Source organism: Numida meleagris, chromosome 3, assembly GCF_002078875.1.
Source record: "Numida meleagris isolate 19003 breed g44 Domestic line chromosome 3, NumMel1.0, whole genome shotgun sequence".
NCBI lineage: Eukaryota > Metazoa > Chordata > Aves > Galliformes > Numididae > Numida > Numida meleagris.
This window is the reverse complement of record NC_034411.1, coordinates 46594413-46621884: the sequence shown is the minus strand read 5'-3', so window position 1 is coordinate 46621884 and position 27472 is coordinate 46594413. Positions and strand designations below refer to the sequence as shown.

General features: G+C 37.2%; 1 protein-coding gene across 8 annotated transcripts in view; it reads right to left on the bottom strand.

Moving 5' to 3' along the window:
* The window catches only part of UTRN (utrophin), a 354351-nt gene continuing 329463 nt past the window's right edge, over window positions 2585-27472 (bottom strand). For all 8 annotated transcript variants that reach the window (XM_021391928.1, XM_021391929.1, XM_021391927.1 and 5 more), the window contains 7 exons: window positions 24746-24811; window positions 19245-19403; window positions 18626-18869; window positions 12127-12235; window positions 10574-10660; window positions 6622-6644; window positions 2585-4751 (listed from right to left, as the gene is read on the bottom strand). In XM_021391928.1, the coding sequence (XP_021247603.1) occupies window positions 4743-4751; window positions 6622-6644; window positions 10574-10660; window positions 12127-12235; window positions 18626-18869; window positions 19245-19403; window positions 24746-24811 (697 nt within the window). In that variant the 3' untranslated portion in view covers window positions 2585-4742. The remainder of the gene's footprint in view (window positions 4752-6621; window positions 6645-10573; window positions 10661-12126; window positions 12236-18625; window positions 18870-19244; window positions 19404-24745; window positions 24812-27472) is intronic.

The following is a 27472-nucleotide window of genomic DNA, read 5'->3' as shown; positions in this document are numbered from 1 at the left end:
TCTGCACTAGAAAAGAGAACAAAAAATACATACAGCCAACAAATTATCTCCAGAGGCTGATTTGTATTGCCAATGTCTAAAAAACCCACATTTTTAAACTGTAGAAATAACAGTAGTGAGGACAGAAGCCCTGATCCAGGACAGCAGGGTGACAAGAGTCCTGTAGGGTGACAGGAATTCATACGTGTCCATGGACAGCTTGTGCCTGGGTCCTGCTTCTCTAACCTAGCAGAGCTGAAGTCTCGTAATTCAAGTAGCTCACATAGTGGCACTTGACCATCTGGAGGGCCTTGCCTCAGTCCAGAAAGGGAGAATACCAACACCCAAGAAAATCTGTTTCAGAGTGGAAGTTCCCCTGAAAATGAAGTTTCGGTACATGGGGAGATAAATACAGTGTGATTTGTATTAGATTCGTCCATGACATATTTCTGAGAAAATGAACAGGTTTGATAGCAATTTTCAGCTCAAAGGTGTTTTTTAATAAAGATTTAAACAAATATGATATCAAGCAATGCATCCATGCTGGGACATGTGGGAAGGTGTCTCACCCAATTAGATGGTATGCACGTATTTGGGATTGAGAGCTCTGTAGTACAGGAACTTAATTATTTTCCTGAAAATACCACTTTTTTTTTTTTCTCCCTGATAAAAATAGCATATAGGCAGCATTTGTAGTAGACATGGAAGAGGACAGTTGACCCTTCCCCACCTCTCCATCCCTCACCTAAACAGCTTCTTGCTACAAAAGCAATTGAAGTGGGAAAGACAAGGTGAAAATCAGCACATTTTCATATCTACCTTTAAAAAAACAGAACAGCCAATCATATTTTAATTACTTTTACATTTGAAATAAATGAATGAGGTCTATTCTGCATTGATGAGATCTAGAAAACGTAATTTATTTCGGTTCATCCTGTGACTGAGGGACATGTGTCTACTCATTATGTTTAGCAAAAGATGAATAGGTCATGTTTTTATAGTGAAAAAATCCCATATCAGGGAAAACACAGCTGAGGCAATCTCTCCAAGTAGGCTAACATAGACAGCGGCTCTAATACACAGAAAATCAGAAAGAATCATAGAATCAGCCACAGAATCATAGAATCCTTAAGAGTTGGAAGGGATCTCTGGAGGCCATCTAGTCCAACTCATACTCTTCTTTTCATTCTTTTTGAGAAAAGATGACATCATTCTGAAGCTCCTTTTCCCCCAGTGACTTAAACCATATTCATTTGTTCATGAATAGCAGTACAAGAATACATGCCTGACCATTAAGAACACTGTTTGTTGTTTTTTTGGGATTTTTTTTTGGAGAAGAAAAGACTAATGTTACAGTTCATGCAGTCAGTGTTTAGAAATGAGCCTTTTATTTCTAGCAAATGCTTATTATTAGGTTTATTCTAACAAACACTGCAGCCTTAGTTCCTCTCTGCTCACCTCTGAAAGGTGTTTAGTTGGTCCTTACCCTTCAGCTGTCCTTCTACTGGTCAAGTAGGCCATGCTCTTCCTAGTCATTATTAGCAACAATTGCCCTAGCGTTTTACAGCGTATTGCTCACAATATTTATAAACAAGTTCAGAATTACACTGTACCAACACTATGCAGTAATAAAGATGCCATGACACAGAAGTCTGAAGTACTTCTGACAAATGGAAAATAGTTGAGAATGGAGAAAAATATCACAATACTCTTTATGGAGCTCTTTTCAAAGAAAACTCTCCAGTGTTTTTTTTTTTGTTTTGTTGTTTTTTTTCCCCCAGATTCCTAAGCTAAAAAAAGTTATTTAAAAAAAAAAAAAAGCATGAGTTTTGAATAGAGTTAGCATGAGTTTTGAGTACATCCACTACTACCATAGCATGGCAGCAAAAATGTATTAAAGGGTCATTTGTCTTGAGATGTTGTGTTGAGATCATCAAGTTGAGAAGGAAAGCTGCCTCAATATACACAAAGAAAAACCAGGCCCTTAAGATGTCTAAATCCAACCCTGGGGAGTTATTTAGATATTTTTGCCCCTCAGAATTCCTCACTACTAAGACAGATGCTTTCTTCTCAAGGAATTCTTACTCTTTTCTCCTGCTTTAAGCATAGCAGTTCTAACACTCATTGACAAAAGCTTAATGGAAGTACCCCAATTTAGCACGTTATAAGGCTAGAAAGTATATATCATGACTGAGTAACTAGTACTGTGTTTCAGCTGAGCATGTTGACTAAATGGCATTGAAACGTAGACTAATTTACAGTTCTAATATTTGACAAAGCTTCATGTATTATTGCTGATTCTTAATATGTATACACAGCACCTTTTAAATTAAAGCAGTGCTTCTCTGTTGATCATATTTAAAATCTGTCATGCAGCTGAACAGGACTCCAGACTAAATCACTGAAGGTGAAAAACTTCAGAAGATACACACAGACTTATGGGAGAAAATACTGTTTTATCTCATTTATATAAATGAAAACCAGATTCCAAAATGCTGGTATGTAGCACTGCTGTATTAAAATTAGTTCCCTTGAGAATTAAATTTACAGCACGTAATAATGAGAAGTGCCATCCTTGGAGATCACAAAACTTGAAGGAACTCCATACATTTTCTCATCTTACTGCAATATATTCCATTTATTTATTATTATCGCAGAGGAATAATGTTACAATGTAGTGTTTGTAGTAGCATTTTCTTGGCAGCAGAGGACAAAGGATGCATACAAACACAGGCAGAAAAACAACTTTACACATAACCTCATATTCAGAACAAAAATAAAAGCCACCAAATTCACTACTTAGACTTTTTTTTTAAACTTATGTGGGGGCTATTTTTAAGGATTCTTTGCCTAGAGAATGACCTAAGCTTGATAAAAGCAAAGTACTTTGCAGAGAACAGAATATAAAGCTATTTCCAATACTACTCATGAAGATAGGTCTGAGGTAGAAAGGTGGTCATGGCTTTCCTCTTCTGTAAAATGTGTTTGTCTTCTCAGAATAACTATGCTACTTTTTTTTTTTTAATAGGTGAAGCATTTATAGTAGCCAGCATCTTCTCTTCTCACCTTGACAGTTTTGCTCCACCCACTCAAGAATAATACTTAGCATTTAAATAGAGCTTTTCAGACTAACTAACTAAGCTCTCTACACCTTTGAGAGGTAAGTACTGTCATCCCCATTTTACAGATGGGAAAACAGAGGCAGAGTGGTTAAATAATTTGCCAAAGAGTTCAGAAAGAACTGGCACCAGAGCCAACACTAGAACGTGGTCAGCGCTTCACTCAAGCAGCAGTGTTCCAGGAGTGAGTACTGTGGGTGCAGGACAATCTAGTTGGCACCACCTCAAAAGCACTAGATATTCCTGACTTTGTTTTAATGTCCTCAAGAATCTTTTGGTAGCAGTACAGAATTTATAACTCTTCCAATACCATTTTGAGGCTTTTTTTCTTCAGTAATAATCAACAACAACATAGTTTAGATTATCTCCACTATACATGACATATATTGCATGCATTTTTACCAATTAAAGGTATGTCTTGTAATGAAAGCAAGTGTCCATGCAGCATTGTAAACTCCGTAAAGGCATTAAAAAATCTGTTGATTATTTTAAATCTAGAGATCAGCTGATCAGTGACATAACTTTCCCATAATTATCCCTACTTGAAGTACATAAATAAATGATCTCAAAGATAAAGATGAGTTGCAAGATTACAATGCCACATGATAACATCTAAGAGCACTGCAGCTCTGAAGAAAACATTTCATCACTAACAGTATTGGAAAAGGCTTTCTAATTGTCTCTTCATTTCTAAGAGGCAGATAAAAGACTCGTGTGTTTGGATAAACAAAAGAGGATCTCACGGAAATGAGCTTTAGTTCACAGACTGTGGGTTCCAAAACTTGAAACAAGTTTTGCACAGCAAGGAACAGCAAAGCTTTGTCTCCAAACAAAGTTGGGCAAGATTACACTAACTTAGACCTTACTAAAAACAACTTAAACTATCATCTAAGTCCTCTTTTAGCTATCTCCTGATTCAAAGTAAAGTAAAGCTTAAAAAAAAATCCTCCAAATGGAGTGTGTTGGCTAGAATCAACTAAAAGAATGTTTAAAATATTATTTTGGTGCATGATAATTCTTATGAACTGAAATCAGAGTTTACCTTGTTTAATGGAGTTAAAATACTGTAGCTTGCACTTAAAGGCAATTTGTGTTAAACAGTAACAATAACACGCATTACGGGAACTTCATATGCCAATTCTGAAAACAAATCAAGGGTAATTCTGAAGTGTGCCTGGTCAGATAGTTAGCATATAAATAATCAGAACAGAATATTAAATGAATGAGAATATAACTGAGGATATTTTACAATGCAAAAGCAAAGAGCTGAAAGGAATGTATAAATGTAACATTTTGCTCCAAACTCCTTATGCAGTTCACTTTATCAAAAAGAACGTATATAAAGCCCCTGCCCCTTTTCCCGCGGCTGTATATTTATACAAATCAGTGACAAATACTCCACTGCTCATTAATTTACAGTTGCATAGAAAGGGAAGAAGAAAAAGAACCTATAATATAAAAACAATATCCTTATCTTTGGGTATTCAGTGTTTTAGTATTTCAAGTAGAACACGCGGTCAAAGCAAACAGCATGTTCCAAGGTCCCATGCAGCCTTCTGATGGAGTGGAACTCGCAATTGGTGTTGTGTAGAAAAGGGCTGTACTGCACGTCAGGAAGCACTGGTGGACATCCAAATGAGCACATCACATTGCCTGTAATGATGAGAAACAGCCATGTCAGTGCCATACACTAACATGCACAGTCCCCTACAGAGAGCTCTAAATACTCTGGACTTGGTTCACTTAAGGATTCAGATATAATTTTGCAAAAACCCTATATTTTAAAAATGTAGATGTATTGTCACAAGATTCAGCAAATCACCCAGGCATGTAGTTAAGAGAATCCTCATTTTACTGTGCTGCAGTACTTAAAATTCTTACTGAGTAAAGCTCAAAGGATTTTATGACTACAGAGTAATAAATACAGTTCACAGGCTTTCCTTGTGGTGTACCCATAGAAAAAATGTTTAGACAAACTACTGTTTTATCTGAATCCTAAGTGGTAAATTGGAGAGCATACACAACTGGGGCTTGGACAGAGTCCCCTAAAATGTGATACTTATTTCCAGGCTCCTGTTTCAGGAGGAATGGTTTTAAACTAGAAGAAGGGAGATTTATACTAGACATTAGGAAAAAAATTCTTTACAGAGAGCGGTGAGGCACTGGAACAGGCTGCCCAGAGAGTTTGTGGATGCCCTACTCCTAGAGACTTTCAAGGCCATGTTGGATAGGGCCCTGGGCAGCCTGAGCTGGTGGGGGGCAGCCCTGCCTATGGCAGGGGGTTGGAACTGGGTAATGTTTAAGGTCCTTTCCAACCCAAGCTATCTCATGATTCTGTAATTCTGTTCTCTGCAAAACAGACAAATATCCCTTCTCAAATGGTGCTAGAGAGATGTATTTCAAGTGTGAGATCACTCGGAAATCATTTTGTTTCTAAAAAAATAAAATGCTTTCTCAGGAAGATTAATATTAATCACTGATTACACTGAAAGATATCACTATGCCTGCTGACAGGAAGGACTGCTGAAAAATGTTATTTTAATTCACTAATTTACCTTGTTAAGAGACTGAAACCCAAAGTCTGAGTCAGTGTTCAGAAGGGCAATCCTATTACACCAGATATTACAGTCCAAGAAAGTGTTTGGTCAAGTAATACTTCTGAATTTTTAGATATTAACACGGGAGAGGTGTGACCTTACAAAATGTGGATTAATGGACAAGGTGAAGAAACTAGGGAAGTAATTAAATCTGTCTATCACTTCATCCTTCTGATACCTTACACATAGCAAGCTGTGGTAGTCTATTAGACTTATTTAACAATGAAACTTTGCAAGAAAACTGCAATGACAGAAGATTATGTTGTTCCTTTTTAGTCATAATTTTGCTCTAATATCAACCTAAACCTATAACAAGTGTGTTTGTTGTGGGTTTTTTTGTTTGTTTTTTTTCCCCTACTTCTCCTATTTGTAAGAGAAACTAACCGCTCATACAAGGTAGGTTTTCAAGAACTTGGTAGCATCTAAATATCAGACCGATTTCCACATTTTTGTGAACTATGGAAGTAGTAAAATATCTTCTTTGGGTTTGTAAAGAGGTTGCCTACTGTGAGAAGCAGCATAATTTAATACTGAAGTTACTCTACAGCTCTTGATGCATAGACCCATCTGGAACTGGAGCTATGGGCATCAGGGAACAGGCACACACGGATGTATTTGCAGGAGCCAGTTTTGATCCCACAGAGCTGAGGCTGGCTTGAAACTAACTAGCAAATAGATTTGAGCTGATTCCTTGTGGTCAGCACCCTAAAGCTGCACATCACAGTACCTTTGTTAATGTCCAAGCCAGCCGGAATTTTCTATTAATTTGAATATTCCAAAATTTAAATTTCCTGTTACAGTAGTCTAGCCTCCAAATAGCCCACTAGGGAGAAAATAAGGAACTAGTCACTTCACTTTAATGGAATTTTCCCACTTGCTTTACTCTGCTTCCAACAGCTATGCAAATATATTAAAATGCTTCATACCTGTTGTCTGCCAGTGAAACTTGCTGCAAATAAGAAAAAAAAAAGTTAGAAATTTACATGATTCTGCATCTTGGTAGTACAAAAACAAATACAGTAACTGGAAAATACGTACTGTCAAAGAATAGAAAGCTTCTATCTCAAAAAAACATTTAACTACAAGTGTGTTGCAACGATGTGTACATAATTTTCTTCATAATTTTTCTTGCAACAAATTTATAGCATTATGAATACAGATTATATTGCTCGTTTTTCACCACTTACAACTACATAGATCTATGAGTGCTATATTATAAAAACCTCTGTTAAAATAAAATCATACTAGAGCAGCTTGGTATGTCATTGAATAATACTGATATTGTCTATATTGCAGTAATAGCTGTGACATTTTAGACATTTCATTCAAAAAGGAAGTAGATGCATGTAAGAAATGCATGCAGGGATAAAAGGCTGTGAATGAGGAAAAAAAGACAAGACAGAATAGAAAAACTGGAATTTTTATCTCAAGAGTTAGCAGTAAATAATTGCTCTCTCCCCACTTCTTTTAGTGCATCAGGTTTGCAAGTTGCTTGCTTATTTATTTTAGTGTGATGTAGCAGTTAACAGAAATTTAAAGATGGGACACCTTCTGTATCCTTGCTTGGCTACTTCGAAGTTACTCTGGGAAAGTTTTGCAAATCCATTTTTCTGGAAAGCCCTAAGCACTGTGACTGCTGTGACTGTCCCTTCAGCTATGCAGAACTCTCCCAACATGTTTTGTGTGCAATCAGAACAGCAGCAGCCAATAGCAATCATTCCCTAGGGTCCCAAGGGATTAGGAACCAAGAATGTCCTGTGGTTAGTAGTCTAATGCAACTTTTTTCCTCCAACTTCTTTTAATGCATTTTATGGAAGTGTCCTGCTCAGTCTGTAGCAAGACAACTTCTTCCTCCTGATCTACCCTTCAGAAAAAAGATCAGGTAACAGCATGGGGAAATCAACACAGAATTATACACAGTACGTGAACTAGTCTATGTCCTTTTTGAGCATCCTTTGGAAGTAATCCACAGACTCCCGGGGTTCAACATTTAGGATTCATGCCATCAGGCATGTCCTGAGCCTAGCAACTGAGCTATAGGCCCCATATTGACAGTGTTCTCCACTCCTCCCAATGCCTCCTACAGCAAGCAGCTGCAGTTCTTGGTCCCTGTTGTTTCTTCTGAGACATAGGAGGTGAAGATGGAAGTGCTGTTATGCCCCTACCTTGCAGAGGTTTTGAAGAGAGACTCTCAGTATGCTATGAGGCCTGGATGTTATAGCAATAGCTGTATAAATGGCTACCATATAAATCATATAAATGGCTATTGTTATATAGAGACATTGCAATGCTACTGGTGCCAAAGCCAGAGTATCTCAAGAAGTTGCTAAGTACTCTGATATCCCTGTGAAGTCATAGGGAACAGAGTGATGAACAGCATGCAGCATGACTCAGGAGAATAGGAGAAGCGTTGGCAGGCAGCATTTTTAGTGTTTCTTTTCTTTATCAGTACATCGAAAGGATTGACCTGGACCTCAATCAGTCATGAAAAGCCTTCTATTGTGACCTTTAATTTATACGACAAAATTGGATTCAGAAAGCCACAGCAACATCAGATAGTCTCCGCAGGTCATCTTGTGCAATCTTTCACTCAAAGCAAGATGATTGCCATCAACAGTCTTGACAGCCTCTACGGCTGGAGACACTATGACCGCTGCGTGTGACCTGCTTCAGTACTCCCTCCTACACGCTTTTTAATTTAGGAGAAAAAAACTAATGAAAATGCTACCAGCACACAAGAAAATTTCCCTACCATTTTCAAACAAGTAAATATTTTTAACTATTTTCAAGTTACACTTTCATCAGAAGGAACTCATACTTTTTTTCAGAGATGTTATCTTCTTCCCCTTAGAGCTTGGGGCAGGCAGAGTAGTCCTTAGCATTGAAAAAGGTCAGTGGCATCTTATCTGTGGAGGGCAAAGGACCCTTATCATTGTCCCCAAGACCAGTTAATGCCACTAGAAGACACAACGCTTTCAGAACAAATTACTTTTGGGCTTCAAGGCTGTATTAGAGAAGGAAAGGTGCTTCCACTAGGCTTTACTTCTTGGAAGCTGTGCTATCATGGTTTTGTTGTCATTAAATCAAAGCAGGGAAATTACTTATTAAAACACTGGTTATATTCTGACATCACAACGCCAATAAAATGGCAGACAGCACTTAGCCCTCAGCTTAGTCCTCCAGCTCACCCTACAGTATGACTTAAGAGCAAATATGACTAGTACCTAGTATGTGGGAAGCACAGGTTTGGTTTGATTTCTGCAGCAGCATGTCTATGACAAATGGAAATATCACACAGTATTTGGAACTGGGACTTTGTTAAAAGTTTTTTTTTTTGTTATAAAAAGTTCAGCTACACATGACAATCCAAAAAAAAAAAAAGCGGTGTTTTTACTTTCAGTCTCCTCTTGCCCTATTTGCAGTGTTGTTTCATGAAAATTTGATTGTTTCCTCATTTCCCAGTGTGGAGAACAGTTTATTATTATCAACTTTGCCCCAATACATGAATCTGAGGGAGTACTTCTACAAATTTGTTGTAATCTCACCTGGGCCAAATGCCCAAGCAGCTGTTATACTGCTTATACATGCGAGAAAGGAATGTGCAAAAACAAGAACTGTACTTTGCTTGTATTTTCTACTTATTATACAACACACCTCTGAGGTGTGCCAGGTAGCTTCACTAGCTTTCAGCTTCAAAAACAGATGTTCTTTAGAATCAAATCCTTAATTTACAAAGCAATGGGCTCTGAACTACTGAACTCACTGAAAATATCAAGGGTCAGCTGTATCAAAACCTCTTTCACTAAATTCTAATTTGCTTTCTCAAAATGTGCAAAGTGCATCTTCTTTGACGCAGTTCTTCACAGCCAATGTATATACAAGAGATAAAAGGGGTATTTTCACAAAGTTCACTGAGCTTACAACACAGAATAGAGCAGAGCTCTGATGTTTCCAAAAGGACTGGGCATTAACACCTCCCTCTCACTTGTGCCTTTTAAAACTAACCATAATTATTACATTTCATCGCAAAGAACTGTTGAAAGTGGAAGAATGAATCAGCTTTCTACTGTTTTGCTAAAGCAGAAGAGCTGAAGGTGAAGATAAATGTATGCATGTTGGTAAAAAAAAAGACAAATAAAGTTGCCACTTTATGCCATGTCTGCCAAAAACAATAAAACAACAGTCCGTATGAAATACTGATTGAACCAGAAAGATAGCTACTCATTCTTCCAAGAGCAGTGACACTCTTCAAGGAACAGTGTCAGCAGAAGCATATGTCAGCTGATAGAAGCCATGCATTTGAAGCTATTTGACTTTACTTTAGTAGACACTGAATAAAATATTAACTTTCAATGTACTTAAGCAGGGAATGGTGTTATGTGCTGCATTAACAGTTTTTTCTTCTGGTCAATTAGCTTAGTAACTAGTTCAATAATTAGTTCAGGGAATCAGGATTGGGCTATGGTCCCTGTTGTTGCCTATGGCATTTTTTTCAATTTCTATTACAGAAGCATTCAAAATTTCTGAATTTACATTCACTTAAGTTCTACATAGGCTTTACATCAGCAAGAAATGGGCTTCTAGGTGTTTTTTTCCCTTATGCAGACACAAATGAAACTTCCATATGGAGCAACAGGCTTTTCTTATAGTGAATAAGTTCAGTGTAAAACAAGAATATTTTTAAATTTTCCTCCATAAATATGGGAGAATGAATATTGAGTAACCATAAAGAGCAGAGTTCTGTAAGTTGTATATCTTGACAAGAAATCTTATCAGAGAAAAGATTTCTTCTTAGTCAACGTCATGGGAATGACTTTTTTCTTCAAAAGTCCGCCTCAAATTCACTACTACTGTCAGAGAGTATTTTGTTAGACTTACAGCAGCAAGCAGGAAATGTGCTGTTGATTTGCTCCATAACATCTGTCAGATCTGTGTTGGTATCGTGAGGTGGAACTAACAAGTCATCTGCAGATATGACAACAAAAAAAAGCAATTAATTTAGTAACAAGGAAATAAGAAAAGATGACAACATTCTTAAAGGCATTCTCATCCAATCATCCATTTGAGCATTGCTTTACATTTCAGCGGAAACCATTAGCTGAAGCATCTGTAACTTAATGTGCAGGAACTGTCACTGATAACTGACAGATTTAGGAGAGGAGATGAAAGTTAAATTACCGATTTGCAGCATAAATACTTTGTTATTAAAGCTCAACCATTGCACCCAAATTTTAACTGGAAGGAACTATCAACAAGAAGCAGCCTATGAGAATTTACAGTTAAATTAAGTAAAAGGTTTATAAAATAGAGGGATTATACTCAATAATTGCTCTGTTATGTTCTTTACTTTTTGTGTCAGATAGTTTGTCACCTAACTTCCAGAGTGAACACATTTTAAAAAAAAGAAATCAATAAATAAATCTCTTCTAGTCAGTATTTATTCAATATGCACCAGCAATTTCACTGGTGTTAAAATCCTCATCGCTGTGATATTTTTAAAGTGCTGCTTAAAATTAGCATATGGAATGGTTAGGGAATACAACCGGCTCTGTAATTAGATGGCATTGCTTATAAATCTACCATGGCATTAAACCAGACTCAGAGAAGTTCCATGTTTTTTCAGACAAATTATAATGAAAACACACGTCAGTGCTGAATGAAAACTTCTCAGTATGCAAAAGAATATTTTTCTGGCTTTCCACAGAAATAACACAATTTTCTTAAATTTATAAAACAAAGGCATGAAAAGAAAAATAGGGAGGAAATTACGCTTAGATAGTTTGAGAAAAATCTGTTATTTTTTCTCCTATTTTTGAACATTCAATGGTCCGTAATTATTTCTGCTAATTGCCAGTGGAATTAATGAGTTTTGCTATTGGAGAATTTAAAATAATCTTTCAATAGTGAAATTCCCTGATGTGCAGGGGCTGTACTATTAAATACTAAATAATTCCGAAAGATGTGAAGCCTTTGAGGGGTGGGGTCAAAGTACCAGAATAAGGAGGGCATACACTGAATTTTTAAAGCAGCAATCAGGAAGTTTCAATTATATGGATTTGGACATTTGTTCCTGTATCTGACAGATTACTTGGCTGTATGCATGTACTGTAGTACAAACAGCTGCTGGCCATTTCACTCCAATGCAATCTGGTTCTCCCAGGGGAGGGGAGATTAGCCTACTAGCTCAGGATGGCTAGGACCAAAAAAAACTGTGATAGACATCCATAAATCAGATCCTTGAGATACTGTACCTGCTTTCAGGTGTGGGGAAGCAGCACTCCAGGTGCAATAAGCATTGCTCCCAGTACCATCACAAAGATCAGTTCCTTTTTGTGTGTTTTTGTTGGTAAATAATTTCACAAAGATGCGAACAAAACCATTCATTATTCACCAACAGACTCACACAGCATGTTACCTGACCAGACACTCACCTGTCTGATGAAACTGTGAGCTCGTCTCTTGATCGAGCGAATAGCCAAGGGCTGAATGCTGAGGTGAAGTGCAGGGGGAGGCACCATTAACCCGGGAGTCTGACTCAGGCTACATGGGAGACAATGAAATGCAAATTTAGGTAAATTATACCTACATAATCGAAGTGTGAGCTCATATATAGCAATCCTGCCTCTTTTCATTTTTTCCTCCTCTTTCTCTCCAAACTATTCAAAGTTGGCTTAGGTCTATACAGCTATCAGGAAGACAAAACAAAACAACCTATTAAAAAAAAATCCGGCTTAAACATCATAAACACTCCAGTTGTCATTTTATTAATAATGATATTCAGCTATGAGTGGTGTGACACAGAAACACAATTTGTTAAGTACAATCCAAACAACCTGACAAGGCTCTCAGCCCAGCTACACAATGGTATTAATGAGGTTGGTATGTATGTGTGTATATATATGTATGTATATACATACACATATGTGCACACACACAACGCACTCAGCTAAGCTGTACTAAGAAGCTTTGGCTAAGGTGACTGATCATGCTTAAAAGCATCAGTTCAATCCAGAAATTATTTTGCTAAACTTCTTTCACAACCAAGCTGAACAAAGATGCCAGATTCAAGAGAACTGTTAAATCTAAAAAGTAGTAGCTACCACCCACCACTCCTGCTGTTGCTGCTTCTCCACAGTATGGAGATCTCCAGATTGCCAAACGTCCCCAAATTTTACTATAGAATTTCCAGAAAACTATGAACAGGAGTCCCCATACTTTGAAACTGTAGAGGCAAGTCTTTCTGGTTTCCTACAGTCACTTTAAGAATCAAACATCAAAGTACTGTAGTCATTCATAGCTGTAGTCATGTGTGTGAGATTACGTATAAATATATATATGTGGATGCAAGACAAGAAAAGATCATAAAACTTCTTCACTATAAAACTCAGAAATACTGGGAGGAATCTTGCAGAGGCATTTCTACCTCTTTCCCTTCTTTTTTTTTTTTTTTTGTAAGAAATCCTATGAAGAAGAGTTACACAATACTTAGGCTCCAAAAATGACTGTTATGAAAAACCAGAAGCATGTGAAACAGCATTTATATCTGAGGCAATTACATAATCATCACTGAAATGGCTGCGCCCCTCATCTATCTTTTTGACTGCAAATCATCAAATTACTTTCAAACAGCTTAAAAAATCAGATTATTTATGTAAATCTGTCAAAAGTAGACACAAAAGTAATGCAAAAATTATTTTAAAGATTTTTTTGAGACAGCAAAAGTATCTAGAACATCTACAAGACTCAGTGCAGAAGGAATTGACACAACAGCTCATTTGTGCACAACTTTGCTCCTCAGTAGTTCACAGCATAAAGTTCACAGCAACATTCAATTTTTTGAGAAAAGTTAAAAAAAAAACTTCAACAAAAAACTGCAAATTGTTGAACAATGAGAGATACCTTTTCTTGCACACACAATGGTGAGACATAGAAGGAAATGTTCCCTTGAGCATTCAGTGAATCTGTTTTTCTCTTCCCAATCTCATCTCTCTTTCCTTATGACAATACCAACTTCCACATTTGACTAAAAGAATAAATCAAGAGAGATTGCTCTGCACTTAGAAGACAAAGAAAAATGGAAATGTTCTCAAGTCAGGCAAGGATTTTTGCCATCAAGACATCAGTATGAGCAGTGAATGCCTACTGAGTATTTAAGTCATTTGTTATTCAGTATAAGGCTTAAGCCCAGCTACAGGGTCTAGGTAAAATGAATTTAGTGATTTAAAATACACCAAGTCGGGGGTAACTAATCCCAGGAAATTCTGTACAGCACCTGCTGTTCAAGAAGAGTTTAGAGCTAAGGAGATGAAGAAACCTTTCCGAAGGTTACAAGTTATTTCAGTGTAGAACAAGGGTAGCTTCAGTGGCAGAGTAGGTGTTTGTCCTCACCACCAATAGACGGATAGAGAGGATGTGAGTCATCCAAAATGCAGACTTGTACCTGGACTGGATTTCTGTCCCTCCTGAAGCAGTAAATGTGGATAAATGATGCAGAGACGACTGAGTGAGGAAGATCAGCACTGGACTTAACAGTAAACTGCAGTACAGCAACACAAAGGCTAGACTAAGGATAGCAAGACATTGCAAAGTCAAGACTAATTAGGATAGAAAGGAGATGCCTACAAACTTAAATGACAAATTAGTAGTGAAGGTTATTTACTGTCACTTAGGAGTGCTGTTGCAAATGCCAAAAAAAAAAAAAAAAACAACACACAGAGCACGAGGACTCTAATAGTGGATTAACTGAGAGCAAATAAAGCATTTTGGAACACTTTACATTGATCTATCATATATTTCTGTAGCAGTTAGATGAAACATCACAGTTGGATTTCATTATTTTTTTTAAACACATTCCTTTCTAATCAGAGGACAATGTCTAATGACTTCATTTTCATTAGACACTATTTAGTTCTAATGACTACAATAACAACAAAGCCAAACAAAACCAAAATCCTCTTCTTACAAAGTCAAGACCATACAGCTCAGCAAATGAATAGTGGGGTTTGGAGCAGCAAAGAGCGAGCTCTGGCTGTGGAAGAGAAGTCTTAATAATTAGATACTAAGCAAACTTAAACGCAAAATAATTGAGGCTATAGCTGCATGTATTTATATGATTTAACAGTTTTAATGAGAGATAACCCAAACTTTAATGGGAAAGAAATGGAGGTACAGAAAAGTCATAGTCTCTTTTCTAAGGCTGCATAATGAGCACCAAGAACTTGTGGAATCAAAACTCAATACCATCATATTCTACTTGGGCCCCAATTGCAAAACACCTGCAAAATCTGATCATTTCTATCATCAGCTTCCTCTAGGTACTATGAAGTTCAGGCACTGTTATTCAAAACAGAATAGAAGAAGGCAGAAACCATAAGAAAATAGCCCTACATGTTAATGTTATCATTATGTGTTATCGTACCTGCTCCTTGAGTAATTAAAAGCAGAGAGATCGAGCACACTTCAGTAGGGCTGAAGGGAAAGTTTCCAACTTCAGTTTCTGGGAGGTGACATATTTTTTGTTATGAAAAACTAAATAAAGATGCAAAGGGACAAATAAGCTCTGCAGAAAACTCTGAAACTGAGGGATTTCTCTGTAATACTGCAGCTTTAAAGGACCTAAAGGGAGGTATTTATTTTAACAATTTGGATCAAAAATGATTTACATCTGTGTGACTCCTGCTGGTGTCTTTCCTGCGGAAGTGCCTGAACTGTAGCTTAAGGGACCAATAAGTCATGCTCATTATTCACCTGACTTCTGTTATTGTTGTCATTTTTTAAACAAACAAACACCTCCCAAACACCTTAGTTACAGAATACCTCAGAAGCAGGCTAATTCCCTTTCCAAATTCATTGCAGATGTTCCTTCTTGTTCCTGACTTATTCGCCCAGCCACAAAAAAACCCACAAAGCTCTCTCTGTTTCTCTGTTGCTAAAGCTCTTCTGCTTTTAGCAGGGGAGGGAGCTGCAGCCCCTATATATGTTGTCTTACAGTTTTATCATACATCCATTGACAGATGATGTTAATTTCCATTAGATTCAATATCAAATCCAGCATGAAACCTCTATTCAGTTGTTCAGGGAAAGAAAAATCAAATTAGGCTTTAAATGCCCTTCATAATAGGTCTTAATTCTATTTTGTACATGTAGTATCTAAAAGGGCTGTATAAAATAAAAGTGAAAATGCATGTTTTTTTCCTATATGATTAACAAAACATGGTGGTATCAAAGCTGTCGCATGCGAATTCTGTTTCACCTTCCTCTTTGGCACTATAATCAATCAGGCAGACCAAATGACAACATTGTGTGACAGCTACCAATCCTTCGGGCTTGCTAAAATAAAAATAGCATGTTAACTTTAGAATTGTCGCTTGAAGAAGGCAAACATGCAGTGAGGATGTATGCGCTTTTCTGCTAAAGGTGCTCTCTAAAGAATGCCTTTGAATGCTCTGATATAGATCTAAGTTACTGTAGGAGTTTCTAAGTTTCATTAATTTTCTACCCCTGTTTCTTAGACGAAGAAGTCCCAGTACTATAGATTCAGTGGCACTTTATCGACATAAACAACAGTCAGGAGGCTGAGTGGAGAAGACAAATGGAGAGATTTGCTGCTGACAAAAGAAAGAAACAGAGAGAACATGAAATGCGAATCACAGCAAAGAAAGTGCTGTGAGACGGACAGTGGTGTCCTTTAACACTGGTAATCAGTACTAAAGGAATTACATAGTTGTGTATTTTGACATTTGGACTTAGGATAATCTTCCATGCAAATTATTCACCTCATTAACAAGACAAGGGATTTTTTACATCCACTAAAAAAGTAATTGGGACAGTTGGCAAAAACAAAGGAAATAAATAAATAAACTTAGATCTCCAGCTGGCTTCTGAAATAGTCCTTCCCAAGCAGCGAGTGAGGGAATGACTTTCACACACTGTGAATGGCCTAGACAGAAAAACAAACATGTGGTCATTTTTCCAGAAAGTTAAAGAGGGCCAGTAACATGATTCAGCGCTGCTTCAAAACTGTATTGATGTCAACATAAAGAAATTCCAAAGAACATACTCTGAAATTCTGAATTTTTTAAGTTTCCAAAGCCTCCTCAGGGGAATAGCTTCAGCATTCTTGGAGACAGATTGAGAAAAATCTGCTTAGTGGCAGGTCAAAAGAACACAAAATCATAAAGTAAGGATGTACTTAGGTATATTGAAAAATCATATATACTACAAAAGCAATAATGCAGATCTTCTTAAATACTTGACTTGGTACCAGACACTCCATTAGAAGAGGACAGAACAGAAACAAGAACATCTTTGGGAAGGGCACAAGGAACAATCAGAAGCTTAGCATGACTCCCCAGACGAGGGTGATTGTGGATAGTAAGCAAAAGAGCAAGTGTATAGCAAAGGAGGTTTAAACAACCAGAAAGATTCTACCTTACTCTATCAGAAACCAAAAGCTGCAGAACCACCAGAAAAATCCAGACATAGAACTGCTAAGAAGAAAATGCTGCTGTTTCCTCAAAGCCACTGCCCACTAGCACAACACACACGAATATCTTAAAAGATCTTGTTATGAATGCTATAAAGGCACTGAATGATTACAAAAATGTAATATTAATAAGATTATCTACAGATACATTAGAAAAATTTAAAGGGTGAATCGCTTTAAGTATGCTTTAAGCACTAAGCTGAAACTGTCTGTAGTTTTGGCAGAACTTCTGTGTTTCTATTCTACAACAGTTTCTTTACAAGTTTTAAACCCTTCACCAAAACACCTAGTGTTGGCAATAGTTATCAAGATACTTACTTCATGAATGATTATCAACAGCTGCACCAATTATCTACCCTGTTAAATATGTAAATTACTCAAACACTGATTGAATATGCTAGAATGACAGCAACAACAACAATATTCTTCTGGAGGAGTAGGGAAGTCACTGGAACAAATGCATCCTAATGCTATGACACCAAGACTACCTAGAAAAATGACAGTCAGGGGAATAACAACAACAAAATCTTCATCGCTGTAGTAAGGGTATCATCAACAGCAGGAACTTACACCACCCTGATAATTGTTCTATGCAGCCTGTTTCTTAGTGTAGTTAAATCCTCTAACACATACACCCAATCAATCAGTTCAAGGAAGGCAGGAATCATTTGCCTTACTGGACTCTGACCCAACGGTAATGATTACTTCTGCAAAAAGATTCATACATTCAAGCTTCCACACACAATGTTCTACAAGCTAACATCTCTAACAACACCTTGTAGAACTTGCTATTTTATTTTTTTGTACCTAGATACGCATGTTCTTCAAAAATGATCAATGCTTCTTCCCCCAACAAGAAATTCTACTATCCCTAGCTACTGGCATTTGCAAAAATGCTCTTGACTGCAACACCTACCTGTAAGCAGAAATTTTGCTGTAGCTTATAGGTGTAAACATGCCACTCAAGAACTGGACTTCTTAACAGAATTACTTGTTCTTTTGCATATTAGAGATATCTTTGGCAATCTGTCTTTGTTGTGTCAAAAAAGGTTTCAGTGACTGACTGTGGCAACAAAATGAAATAACTAAGATTGGAAAACTGAAGTCAAATACAGGGTGTGACTGCTACCACTATTTGGAAAAGGGTATGTGTTTTCATCCCTCTGCTTTTAAATTCGGAAAAAAATGTTGCACTTATTTATATATTTCTTAAGTTACCACAATCACACCAGCACTTGTAATCATTTTGTGCTCACTTGACATTCTCAATAGTTTATAACAGAGAAGGAAAAATGCCTGTTCACCCTAGAAATGACTGACTGCAACAGATCAAACTAACATAGTGGAAATATCTACAGTAAAATTGCAACACCTTTGCACCACCAACAAATACATCACTCAGAAGTAACCTGCCAGAAAAGACATAGACATGAGTATACATTTACCTGCTCAAGTAGCTGACGCAGTCGGTGAAGCTGAGACTCCAATTGTTTATTGTGATCTTCCAATATTTGCATCCTTGCTTCCAGGCGACCTTTATGTTGCCTCAGAAGTTTAGCTTCAGCGATGAGCTCAGCATCTTCAGAAGCATGCTGAGGTGAAACAATGGAGTCAGGAGGTGATGCAAGAGGGTTTATTCCTCTCCGAAGATGTTGCTCTTTTAGTTGCTCATATTCTATCTGCAGACTCCTGGTATATTGAAGAGAAGAAAGATGATGTAAATAATTTAAAATAAAAACACCCTTAGATCAAATTATGTTATCACAACCCCCAACTAGAGATATTAGTAGCTCATACAAAGACAATGCCTTGACATGTAGTTTATGAAAACTTACACAATGAAGTAGAGGTGAATCTATGGTATTTTAGTGTAGACCCGCCCCTTCTACCTAACAGAGTTATGCCATGAATGACATGCCTTGACTTTTTTTTTTGCTGAAATCATTGAAATAACAACTCCTAAATGCATCCCTTCTCATCTTCTCCAGTAACAATACATAGCATACACTTAGCTCAAAGAATGAGGTGACAATTCAAACACTAAATAGGATGCTTAGGAAACACCTTTGTTCTTCCTCAAGGTCAGCAATGATGCGCTCCAGCTCTCCTCGCTCTTCCTTTTCCACTGATTTGAGTATCTGTGCAGGACTCTGTGGCTGACTCACAGGTGACTCTCCTCCCAGCGTCTGACAATACTGCTGGATAAGGGCGTGCTCATCCTCTCTGGAGCAATATAATAATGTAGATTAAGACAGAGCAATAATGCATTTATTACGTGTGCCAACAACTTTGTCAAGCTGAAGGACTTCGTTTGCTCGTTTATGTGAAAGGACTAAGAATAGGAAATAAGCCTGCAAGATTTTAAATTATAGATGTTAGATGTGTTTCTCAGCAAGCTATATTCAAATTTATGAATTGTTTCTAAAACTACAAAAGCATATAAATATACAATGCACAGGAGAAAGAGGACTGATTAGTAGTAGCATACAACAACAGTTCACTTTAATGTATGTATGGAGAACAAATGCTGCTGGTCATTCAGAAAGAAATAGTGAAAGCAAGAATTTGAGAACATAAACTGCACATAACTTACTTAAAATGCCTTAAAAATAAATAAAACCATAAAAAGTGTAGTTAATCAAGTTTGGACCAGGTTCTGATGTGATAATGAAAATACCATGGCACTTCTCCATCCTTTTCCTATTTTAGTAAAAACAAAACAAACTAAAAACTCCACTCCTTATAACCAAGTTTTTTCCAATGTGATGTAACCTCTGTAGGGGCTTCACACACCGTGGTACACTGCATGTCCAGCAAAACATGTAGGATGCTCCCACACTGCAAACTGACACAGCTGCAATAAGCAGGGAAGTGGTAGCACGTTAATGTCAACACCTTCAGCAAGCAAAGCTTGCAGTGGCAAAGTAGACAACAGAGAGGGAACAAAGTTTTATCATTTGGGTTTCAAAACACTGTTTAAATATTAATTTAAATGATACAATGTAACTGCACTACAGGCTTCTCTTGTGCAAAAGTGTTGATGTTGTCAGGGAAGGCTCATCTGATAAAGTAGTTTAGTCTGCTTATTTTAATTAGGCATCAGGATACTGTCTACTTTTTAAGATGATGAATTAGCTTATGAGCAACTATGTAGGTCATTTGAAATAGATTTTTTTAATAGCACTCTGCAAAGTTGGATTTATTGTATTTGAATTTATTAAAACTTAAATTCTGTCGAGATTTTACATTAGGTGTAACCTCATTTTTTTAATAAGAGATATAAGCCACTTTTAAGAAAGAATTTACAGTGGAAATACTTTGATATTTTTCACTCTGTTGTGTCCAACAGCTGAGACCAAAACAGGTAAATACAATCCCCCTTCAAGAAGGATTCCAGATAATGTTATCTTTTGAATTCTCAGTTATTCAGTCCAGAGAAAAAATTCACTTCCTTCCTCTCTCATTGGCTTAGAGCCTCAGAGTCTGTATATGACAGATTGAAAATTGACTGTTCTTTTTTAAGGCATCATATCCTGCAAATGATAGCAGTCTCTTTCATGTGCTAAAGGTAAATCTGATAAAAAGTCTTCAAAAAGAAAAATATAATTTTACCATGTGTTCCATATCTAGTCTGTCTTGCTGTTACTGTTTCAATAACCAGTGCCTTGCACCAACAAATCTGATGACTGTAGTTAAGGCTCATTAGTAATTAAGATTCATTAGTAGCACAGGAGCTCCAGCACTGGGCTTCACAACAACCTACAACTAAAAGGAGTGAGATGTGCTCTGTGGCATGGAAATATTTCAATTTTGAGAAATCTAGGACTTTCTTCATCAGAATTGATGATGGCCACCAATGTAAAAGCACAACATACAAATAATTTCCTTAGTCTTCCTTGGTGGTTATTCCTCTGAAGACCGTGTGTACCTTGAGAAAAAGCTAGAACTACACAAAATTCTTTCAAGAGCAGAGACTGAAGTTCCTTTTCAGCATTCCACCATACCAGAAAGCAGTGAAAATAACACCCCAGAAGGTCAGTTTTGAAAGACGTATACCTCAAATGAGAAGAACACCTCAACAAGGATAGCTAGTGAAAATGGCTTTTGAAATATCTTGTTCTCTCTGGATAAATATTTTCAACAGATCTATTCCGAAACATGCATGAGGGGACCAAGAGACAAAAAAACATTGAACATCCTTTGCCTTCATCAAGACTGAGTTGTAGAGAGAAAAATTAGTATTTCCTGACAGCCACTTTTCATCATTGTATTATTTTATGTGATTAAGATTTTAGATAGTAACAGATATTTGTGATTCTCCTTCTTCCATTATTCTCATTTTTCCTGTGGTGTTCTTCTCTTACCAAGCATCATGTATTCTAGTCCAAATAAAGCATATCTTGACCTACTGATGCGACACCAAATATTCAAAGAAGGTTCTAGAAGGCACTCTGAAATGCTGTTTTTGTCTTTACCTTTAATCTGGAGCTAATTTCTCACTATGACAAGTTGCCTTTTAACCATTTACACCATGTCAGAGTATTTAGGTGCTATATACAGGGACTCCATTTTGACTCATAAGACATTGAGTGGCAGTGCCAGCTCAAAGTACCACTGTTGTTCATGCTTGCTCCTATCCCTCTGCAACTGAGTGCACAGCTCCTTAACAAGTAAAATATCTTCAGTTGACTGTAAAGTACCATCAACAGCACTGCAGACACTAAGATGACCGGTATTAAAGGCACTGATTAAAAAAAAAGCAAACACAAAAAAACAGCTATTAAACATTCACATTTATACACAATTTATATTATGTCCAACACAATTTCAGTGTGGGCTAGCTAGGACAGTTCTTACGTTGCAGGAATAAGAGAACTACATTCTCCCATTTCTCTAAAAATGTCTTCTGTCTTTTAATTTTCCTACACTGTGATTTGTCAAATTGCGAGGCATGGCTTTCCATGAGGAATACCATTTAACACTCTGTTGAAAAGTCTTCATTTCTCCTTCTGCAAAGTCCAGTCTCCTTTACAGATACACGATTTTGGAGAAATTAAAGGCAAAGAAAACCTATCCCACCAGTCTAGCACACACCTTTAGAACTCTATGAAGACTACATGAAGGAAAAATATTTTTCTTCAATGCAGTTATCTCAGAAAATTAATACATGAGATAGTTAGATTCTTTTTTGTTATTGTTAAGAGAATGGATATACTACAGGAGAGACTTTTTTTTTTTGCTGTCTACAAATATTTTACCAGCTCATGAAAACACACACTTTAGGAGAATGCACACATCCAAGTGGAGTGGAGTGCAGAAAATCCTAAGGAGTTAAAGGATATCATAATGATTTCCAAGACAAAAGGTTAATCAAAAAAAACCCAAGACATTTCATTGAAGAATGTTTTCTTTATATTGCAGAACATTTCTGTTAAGAACCCTCATGATGTTTAACTGACAGCAGAAGCTATCTTATTGTCTCCTTAGTCTTCCTTGGTGGCTGTTCAATGGAGAAAGATTCTTAAACATATCCTCTGAAGAATGAAGTGCGTGAAACTTATTGCTGATGAACTTGCTAACCTGACAAGGCTAGGGCAGTACTTTTCCAATACTAAGTGCAACTTTGCCTCTGTTATACATTCTCAGTAAACCATGGAATTATTGAGGATTGATAAAGATCACAGAACGTAGCTCCAATTATGAAGAGAGAATTTGATTTTTAAATCATCAATAATCTCCTAAAGGTTCAAAAGAATATCATAAAAAAATGAGATTTTTCTCAGGTTTACTGCAGATGCCTCTGAGCTGAGAAACGCACATCCAAGTTTCAAATTGCTACTTTTAATTCAGTCTATACAGAATGATTACAGCATGCATATTATAACATCAAGCTGTCAAGAATGAAAATAGATCTAAGCTATAAACCTAGATTCCCAGTGTTCTCCCTGTAGGTGAATTACGTTCAAAACTGGGATCTTAACCTTATGAGGTAACATTTATCACCTCATAAGGTTAGGATCTTCCATTTTCTACAATAATTTAATTACAAGTTTTAAATGACAGTTCTTCAGAATTTTCTGAGTTCTTCTGCATGTAGCTTAACAGAAATATGCAATGTTATCCACAAACAAAAGAAAAAACGCCACTGAGTAGTACAGTTTCTTTTTGTTCTCTTTGGCCTCTGAACTTCGGTATATTTTCTTGTGTAACAGCTCTCTTCTCACAACAGGACTGAAACCCAAATTTCTAAGTCTCTCTCCCATTCTGACACACAAGTTCACCATCTTCACCCCCTTTTTTAAAATAAAGAATATTTTTATAGGTGAGAAAGAAAACTGCATTTAAAATCAGCAGCCGAATTACCAATAAAAAATTAAACATGTACCACCTCTTTTTACCACTGGAATTGATGGTTGTTTGGTCTTAAGTATATATTATTTGAATCCAAAATAAACAACTCAATCAAGTGTATGAGCATTTTGCTGCTTTCAGGTTTCCAGCATTCCCTACCAAATGACAGTACTTTTTTTTCTTTCTTTCAGGAAACCAAAAGGGAATGGTTTGGCTGCCCTTCTGACATTGGTGAAACTACAGTAACACATGGGAAAAAAAAATTAGCTAGAGAAGTAGAGCTTATCAAACAGAAAAGAAGAAACAAATTTGAAGGTTATCACAAGTACTTCTTTGAAGCAGAATATTTAAAATCCCACACTGTTAGTAAATTAATAGGTAATTTCATGGTTAGATTTTAAAACAGCCAATGAAAGTATACTAACAGTATTTTCTAATAGAGTCGAACAATTTCTGTTTCCCCTTAAACAAAAGTTGATTCTATTTATTAGTAAGTTTAAAGAGGCTACTACACTGATTTAATTAACAGAATGGAAGATACAGGGAGGTTAAAACATTGATGCACTTTATCACTGAAAAAAGTTTACTTAATTCATCAGTAATTCAAAGGGTTTTATGCTTTTCAGGTTCATCATTTTAACAAAGGATTTTATAATAAAAATGTCACATAATTCAAAAAAGAAAATAGCTTTGATAAAATTATCTAATATGTTTATAACCCTAAGTACAAACATGAATCAGCAGCCAGCAAATTGAAATCTAAGCAAGAAGTAGCAACACTCTTCTGTATAGCCTGCAGTATTGATCATTTTTTTTGCAACGAATAAATCCATTCTGGGAGGTTGCAAACGTTACTGACCCCCTCCATTGCCCACTTTGACACAGAAGTTTTCTTTTATACTATGATAAAAGTAGGAAAGGAACACAAGATAGAAACAATAGAGTTGTGATTTTTTTCCAGTGACATGAAATTTCCTCATGTTTGAAGTGGAGTGGCTGACCAATGTAGAGTTGCCTTATATCACCAAACAAGAATCACCCATTTATACAACTGATTCTTGGAATAATGAAATTTAGGCAGGTCTTCTTGGGGTCATACTAATTCGCTGCTTTCACTGGAGCTAAATTAAATTCTGTGTTACAACTTAAAAAGGATTATATCCTACAGCTATAACCAAGGTTCCTAGCAGCCTGAATGAGCAAGAGTTACTTACACGCTTCCTGTGGTGGAACTGCTGTCTGTGAGGAAGGAGCCATTGGTCCTTTCCATCTGTGCGAGTCTGAAAGGCAGGGAAAGACCATGACTTTCAGAGACTGTGCTGAACAGAGGCACTGAGAAGGTCATTTCTGCTTAGAAACAGCTTAGATACGGTAACTTTGGTTCATATGAACAAGAATAGATCTGTAGATTTACTGACCAAAAAAAACCCTGTAATTCAGAGAACTTTCATGGGAAACTTATACTATGATTAACTAATTCTACTTGCTAAGCTAAAAAGAACAAGTATATTTTCTATATCTAAGTGCGGGCAAAGAAATGTTGTTTGTGTAACAATAAGATGTTATAATATCAAAGAGGCATGGTGGAGCTCAGATACAAGATAAACTCCTGCTTGCGGTATAGAAGACCTGCATTTTTGAGAAACATCGGGAGATGTACTGGTACAAAACAGTTCCATGGTCTGAATAATAGCCAGAGGGTAAGGATAACTATGAGAGGTTATCTCAGCATACCATAATAGATAAAAACTAAACAAGAAAGGGAAGATAACAGGGAGGGGTTAATCAAGCAGTAAACAGAGGTGGGACATCCACTAAAGGAATTAGAAGTACTGAATAGGCTGTAAACCCCGGAGGACTCAACCAAACAGGAAGCAGGAGAAGGAATTTGCACCAGAATGTAGGAAATATAAACTGTTGCATCTCTCCAGCTGTATGCAACTCTACTCTGAAGGTTGTCTGCTTTTGCAGAAGTGTGAAATAAACTGTGATTCACAGCAAATTCTGCCTGAGCCTGGACTATTGCACATGAGCATTTCTCACATAAGTAAAATTATCACTAGCACCACAACAATTCTCATTTTCAATCCACAGCATTTAGTGACTGTTGCTTAGAATAGCGTGGGGAGCCAACAGAAAGCCCTGATTGCAGAGCAGAGGGAGACAGGGAAGGAACTCCATTGCTGCAAAGTGCCTTCAGGTGGGAGACAAACTGAAAGCTGAGAAAGGGTACTAGAAGCAACCCTGAGGTGACACAGAACAGGAGAAGGCAGCTGACTGCAGATATGTATTGTACGTACGCAGGATTTTTGCTGAAACACAACATAACCATAAGAACTGTTATCAGAAAACAGACTTGAATGTTCTTCAAACAGTGACAATAAAAGTTTTAACCCTAATACAATGTTTCTGCTACACAGTCTTTTTAACAAGGCCCTGGTCATCTCCTCTAATAAAAAGACAATCATGTAAACATAAGCTTCACTGCCAATTATACTTGTGGTATGCGTAACTATTTAAAATTATGAACACTTCAACAAATATTTTAAAACACTGAAATCCTTCACTAAGCAGCTAACAGGTCTGTTTTCCATCAATGCAGTACTTCTTGAAAGAAGCTTAGCTGAAAGGATCAGGATAATGAAAATATTTACTAATTTATATGTGAAATATTCATGGTAGCAGATTCATCTAGAAAGCACAGAATAAAAATTATGAAAGATACAGAATGAGTTATGTCTTCATTTTTTACATTTTATTACTAGAGGAAAAACACCTTGAAAACTTTTAGATAGCCTACTTGTAGAGGTGTAGCACACAGAAGGTGTGCTAACCACCTTCTGCACATAGTAGGTACAGATTGGGCTTTGCATCCTGAAAAAGCCCTAAACAGTGCACAGTCCACCTTCAGAAATCTAATCAAGAGCAGAATTGAGGAGGAGAGGGAAAACAGTTTACAGCACTTGAGACCTCCACTGATTCTTAATGGAGCCTCATCTGGACACAGAAAGCCATTATGGCATTACAGACTGAAGAAAAGACAGCCGGAAGGCCGTCCTTCTGGCTGCCCGGAAGGCCAACTATGTTCTGGGCTGCATTAAAAGGAGTGGTCAGCAGGGAGAGGGAGGTGGTGGTCCCCCTCTACTTGGCTCTTGTGAGGCCCCATTTGGAGTACAGTGTCCAGGCCTGCGACCCCCAGCACAAGAAGGACGTGGAGCTCTTGGAAAGAGTTCAGAGGAGGGCGACCAAGATGATCAGAGGGCTGGAGCACCTCTCCTAGGAGGAAAGGTTGAGGGAACTGGGCTTGTTTAGTTTGGAGAAGAGAAGGCTCCGGGGAGACCTCATTGTGGCCTTCCAGTACATGAAGGGAACATATAAACAGGAGGGGGATCGATTGTTTGTGAGGGTAGATAGCGATAGGACAAGGGGGAATGGTTTTAAGCTGAGACAGGGGAGATTTAGGTTAGATGTTAGGAGGAAGTTTTTCACTCAGAGGGTGGTGACGCACTGGAACAGGTTGCCAGTGTTGGACGCCCCGTCTCTGGAGGCATTCAAGGCCAGACTGGACGTGGCTCTGGGCAGCCTGGTCTAGTGGTTGGCGACCCTGCACGTGGCAGGGGGGTTGAGACTCGATGATTTTTGAGGTCCTTTTCAACCCAGGCCATTCTATGATTCTATGATTCTATGACATAGAGACAAAGAATTCCTACATCTTTGTAGAGAACTCTGATTTCTTTGTTCTTGCACAGATGGTAAACTCATCCATAGACTTTAATTGGTTAAAGCTCTTGAGAAGTCATAGATTCAAAGAAACACTGGGTGATTTATATGAACGACGTATTCCAAGTAATTGACGAGCACTACAACTTTGACAATATACTATATTTCTAAGGAAGAACGAAAATTCAATTTGTTGAGAGAAAAAAAGGAAGGGAAGGGGG